General features: G+C 36.0%; 1 protein-coding gene across 1 annotated transcript; it reads right to left on the bottom strand.

Annotated features, from left to right (window-relative positions):
• Positions 1 to 939: 939 nt before the first annotated feature.
• LOC125048006 (macrophage mannose receptor 1-like) lies at positions 940 to 3,558 on the bottom strand (the record flags this gene model as incomplete). The annotated part of the gene is given in 4 exon segments (XM_047646580.1): positions 940 to 1,831; positions 2,131 to 2,292; positions 3,187 to 3,252; positions 3,397 to 3,558. Coding segments are annotated over 4 exon segments (476 nt in total), but the record flags the coding sequence as incomplete, so codon positions are not given.
• Between the last annotated feature and the right edge of the window lie 1,442 nt (positions 3,559 to 5,000).

The raw sequence follows: 5,000 nt of genomic DNA, 5'->3' as shown, positions 1-5,000 counted from the left end.
CGGATCAAAAGCAGGGGAGATAAAGAGACCCGCTGTTGCGTGGTGGATCCTCGGCGAGACAATGGGACGGAATTCCAGAGCCACTGAGAACGGCACTGAGAATGGCACGGGGAAAAGGAGGGCGGGGGTGGTGATCGTAACGCCTCCCCCCCCCCCCCCCTTCTGTCTGCAAATTCCGCGACGAGAGACGCGGTGACGTCACCTACAGGTTTTCGATATAAATCCTGTTTGTTACGCCAGATATAAATATCCTTGTGATGATCCAAACTGAGACGGAATGAAAGCTTTTCCACTGATGGTAATGCATATGCAAAACATACAGGTATTCACGTCTAGATGTATGCTCACAGGCACGCACGCACACACCCACACGCACACATTTACAAACATTCAAACACACGCACATCTCCGACCCTCGAGACCCCAAGTTCGATTCCCCGCCGCGGCAGTTGCAAAATGCCTACGCTCCGACTGGAGGCTCGAGCCTGGTCTCACGGCGAGAAAACGACAGATCGCCTTGGGAAGTCAGACGCAGGTGTCGTGGAGGAAGTTGCTGCTGTGGCATATATGGCAACGCTGATTAAGAAGGGAATCCGGCAAGGGTGGTAGTGCTAAATAACTTTTTAATAATGAATTGAGCCCTGCATTGGCATTGGCATGTGTAGTAATAATAATGATAATGTATATACACATACATATATATATAATTTTATATATACATATATATATATATATATATATATATATACACATGTATATGCATATATATATGTGTGTGTGTGTGTGTGTGTGTGTGTGTGTGTGTGTGTGTGTGTGTGTGTGTGTGTGTGTGTGTGTGTGTAGTGCCTACTTATTTTTCGTTATCATTATGAAATCTTTCATTTCCCTTTTTATTTGTTCCATTAGATATTACTTTCGGTAAGAAAATAAACAACCATCAAATCGTTCCTTATATTTAATTGGCGAAGATTACATTACGACAAACAAACAAACAAACATTACTTCTAAAAAAATCAGATCTTTCAGTCAATCATTACATAACTAAAACTAACACTTAATGAACTATAACTAAAGACAAAAGTATTTTTAGTCCTTCGTTTTTTTCTGAGGGGAAATGAACATGTATTGCTGTATACTGTTACATACTGAATAACAACTGTAATGTTATTATTACTGTCTATGGTTTTATTATCAGAACCGTCACGTTTACTCCATTTTTTGACAAAACAATCATGGAATGTATTATGAATATTTCTTGATTTATATTTTAAAAAATGGTTTCTTCTCTAATCTCCTGTAAAAGTGCACCTCTGAAGAATTACGCAAAAAGTGACATTATGGAATAAAAAAAGTTGTGATAACCCAGAGGCAATTCTAAAAGGTGTGAAAATGAATTACATAATAGTAGCAATAGCAATAATTGATAGTAGTAGTAGTAGTAGCAGTAATAATAATGATAATAATTATATTAATAATAACGATAATAACAATAATGATGATAATAATAATAGTAATTTCAATACAAATAACAATAAAAAAACAATATTAAAAACAACAACTGTAATAACAATATCAATGCCAATAAAAAAATACAAACAATAATACTCCTCCCACACCCCATCCTTGCAAAAACAACAATAATAAACAAAACAAAAAAGTAGAGAAAAAAAAAAATACAGAGAAGAAACAAAAGGCAGTTGAGGAGTGGGAGGGGAAGGGGGCGTGGTTTATGCATGCCCCGCCCCTCAGGCATCGGTGTCCAGTGCCTGATTCTCAAAGCTGACTGCAGTTGACGCGCTGCCCACAGTCACACTGCCGGCGCCGTCATAGCCTGGAGGAAATGGTGATTTAGATGTTTGTGCGCGTGTGTTTGTGTGTGTGTGTGTGTGTGTGTGTGTGTGTGTGTGTGTGTGTGTGTGTGTGTGTGTGTGTGTGTGTGTGTGTGTGTGTGCGTACTTATGCATATGTAGAGTTGTTTGAGTATGTAATAGTGTAAATTTCACGCTGATTATTATGATCATTTTTTTCCATAAGTTACTTATCTGTTATCTTTTTTATATATATATATATATATATATATATATATATATATATATATATGGGTGTGTTGTTTTCACACTCAACACTCACTTTCGGAATAGAGGGCGTTGTCGAAACTGTACGCGCCGTTATTCGACACCGGCTTCGGCTTCTTCTTCATGTAAGTCACCCCGACGAAGCCAACGCCAGCCACCACGAACAAGACCGCGATGACGATGCCGACGATTCCTCCCGCGTTCAGGGAGCCCGGGCCTGGGGGGGGAGGGGGGGTTATGACGTAAGCAAGGTGGATGAGGCGAGGGAGCCTGCATATAGCGATGGCTATTTATATGCACGATCCCTCACACACGCGACTGAGGACGCAAGCACTCAAAGACGTAAACATCTCTCGCATTCGTAGACACACAAATATGTGCACACACACACACACACACACACACACACACACACATATATATATATATATATATATATTTATATATACACACACACACACACACACACACACACACACACACACACACACACACACACACACACACACATACACATATATATATATATATATATATATATATATATATATATATATATACATACATATAAATATACATATACATATATATATGAAAAGGAAAACAACCACAATAAGAAATGAAAATATAATAACGTTTCAAATTCTTCACGAGATCCTCTTCAGACGAATAGTTAACTGAAATGGAGACGAGTTCGTCTGGTCTGGAAAGGAATTCGTGATTTACGTTACGATATTGTTTCATTCTTTATTAGGGTTATTTTCGTGTTCAATATATATATATATATATATATATATATATATATATATTAATTTATGTATATATGTATATTTATATATATATGTATATATATTTTTTTTCATGTATATATATACATAAATATATATTTTTTTTCATGTATTTATATACATAAATATATGTTTATATATATGAACATATATATAATATTCTTATGTATAATATATGTATTATGCATATAATATATAGATAACGTACATACAAACACACACACACACACACACACACACACACACACACACACACACATTTTAAATCAACATTTTATATATATATATATATATATATATATATATTCACACACAAACTTTACCAGGTTTCCACGTGGAATATTGTGGCGGCGGGTTAATGGTCGGGTTTGTCGGTTCAACATCTTGGACTGAAACATAAAACGTCACAATTTAACTTTTTTTTTTTTTTTTAATAAGAAAATGAATTAATTAAGTAAATAAATCAATCAACAGATTGGAGCCTAAACACACGCTATCCGAATCCCTGCAAAGCTCAACCCATCCAAACTCACTCTTTAAGATTTTGCAAATGAAAGCTCTCGTGTTCGAACACTCGGCATCGTTCCAGTTCCCGGATCCGGGATAGAATTCGGCACATTGTTCGCTTTCGCTGTTCGGTTCGCCGTCTTGCCAATTCACGTAGTCGAAGCCGGTGCCATCACTCCACCCATAGCCTGTTGTGGAGAGGAAGGGAGAAGTTTTATCAATGACGTTATGTTATGCTCCTAACATATATATGAACGGCATATTATCAGTAAATAAATGAATAAATAGAAAAGACAATTCCACGCTGCACATATTTTCTCAACATGCACATACCATCAACATTCAGATATTTCAGGATCATAGTAAAACGTTTTAAATTTGCAAAACACTACTAACGCAACATGGACATCATTGGTATATTTCAATGTAACGCATCTTAGTCAATATACAAAACTATTTACATCAACACAATTTTTAAGCAGCGTAATATATATATATATATATATATATATATATATATATATATATGTGTGTGTGTGTGTGTGTGTGTGTGTGTGTGTGTGTGTGTGTGTGTGTGTGTGTGTGTGTGTGTGTGTGTGTGTGTATGTATGTATGATGTATGCACTGTATGTGTGTGTATGTGTGTATATATATATATATATATATATATATATATATATATATATATATATATATATATATATATATGTATATGTATATATATATATATATATATATATATATATGTTAGAAGTGAACATCATTGGTATATTTCAATGTAACGCATATACAAAACTATGAACATCAACACAATTTTTAAGCAGCGTAATATATATATATATATATATATATATATATATATATATATATATATATATATATATATATATGTGTGTGTGTGTGTGTGTGTGTGTGTGTGTGTGTGTGTGTGTGTGTGTGTGTGTATGTATATATATATGTATATATATATATATATATATATATATATATATATATATATATATATATATATGTATATATATATATATATATATATATATAACTGATATATTAACAAATAATAATTTTACGTAATACGTAATTCATCAACACATCTTTTAAAGTAACGTATTTTTTTTAATGAATGAATACATAAAAGACCTACCACACATCCTTCACCACACAAGCATAACGCCAACATCATTGCGCATATTTCAACTCCATATCACCCCCCTTCCCCCCCCCCTCCAAAAAAAAAAAAAAAAGTTAAAACAGCACATTTCCACGACATATCAGCTGGAGGTCAAACTTTCTCCCCCTTGCCCTTTGCTCCCCTTCCCTCCCCTCCCCTCTCCCTCCCTTCTCCACTCCCTTCCCATCCCCTTCTCCTCACCTTTCCCTCTCACCCTCCCTTTCTCCTCCCCTCACCTCCCCCCTTCTCCCCTCCCCCTCCCCTCCCCCTCTTCCTCTCCTTCCCTTTCCCCTACCCCTTCCCCCCCTCCCCTCGTCCTCGGCCTCTTCAAAACACGTGTTCGACCTTTGCTGCCAAACGATACATCAACTAAGCCCCGCCCACTGTCACTAACAAGAGACCCAGTAGGAAGATCTTTGGTCCATGTTATTATATACATACGGTTTCTGTATACGTGCG

The sequence above is a fragment of the Penaeus chinensis genome, chromosome 42 (assembly GCF_019202785.1).
Source record: "Penaeus chinensis breed Huanghai No. 1 chromosome 42, ASM1920278v2, whole genome shotgun sequence".
Lineage (NCBI taxonomy): Eukaryota > Metazoa > Arthropoda > Malacostraca > Decapoda > Penaeidae > Penaeus > Penaeus chinensis.
Note: the sequence above shows the minus strand (reverse complement) of the source record. Positions and strands in the feature narration are given on the sequence as shown.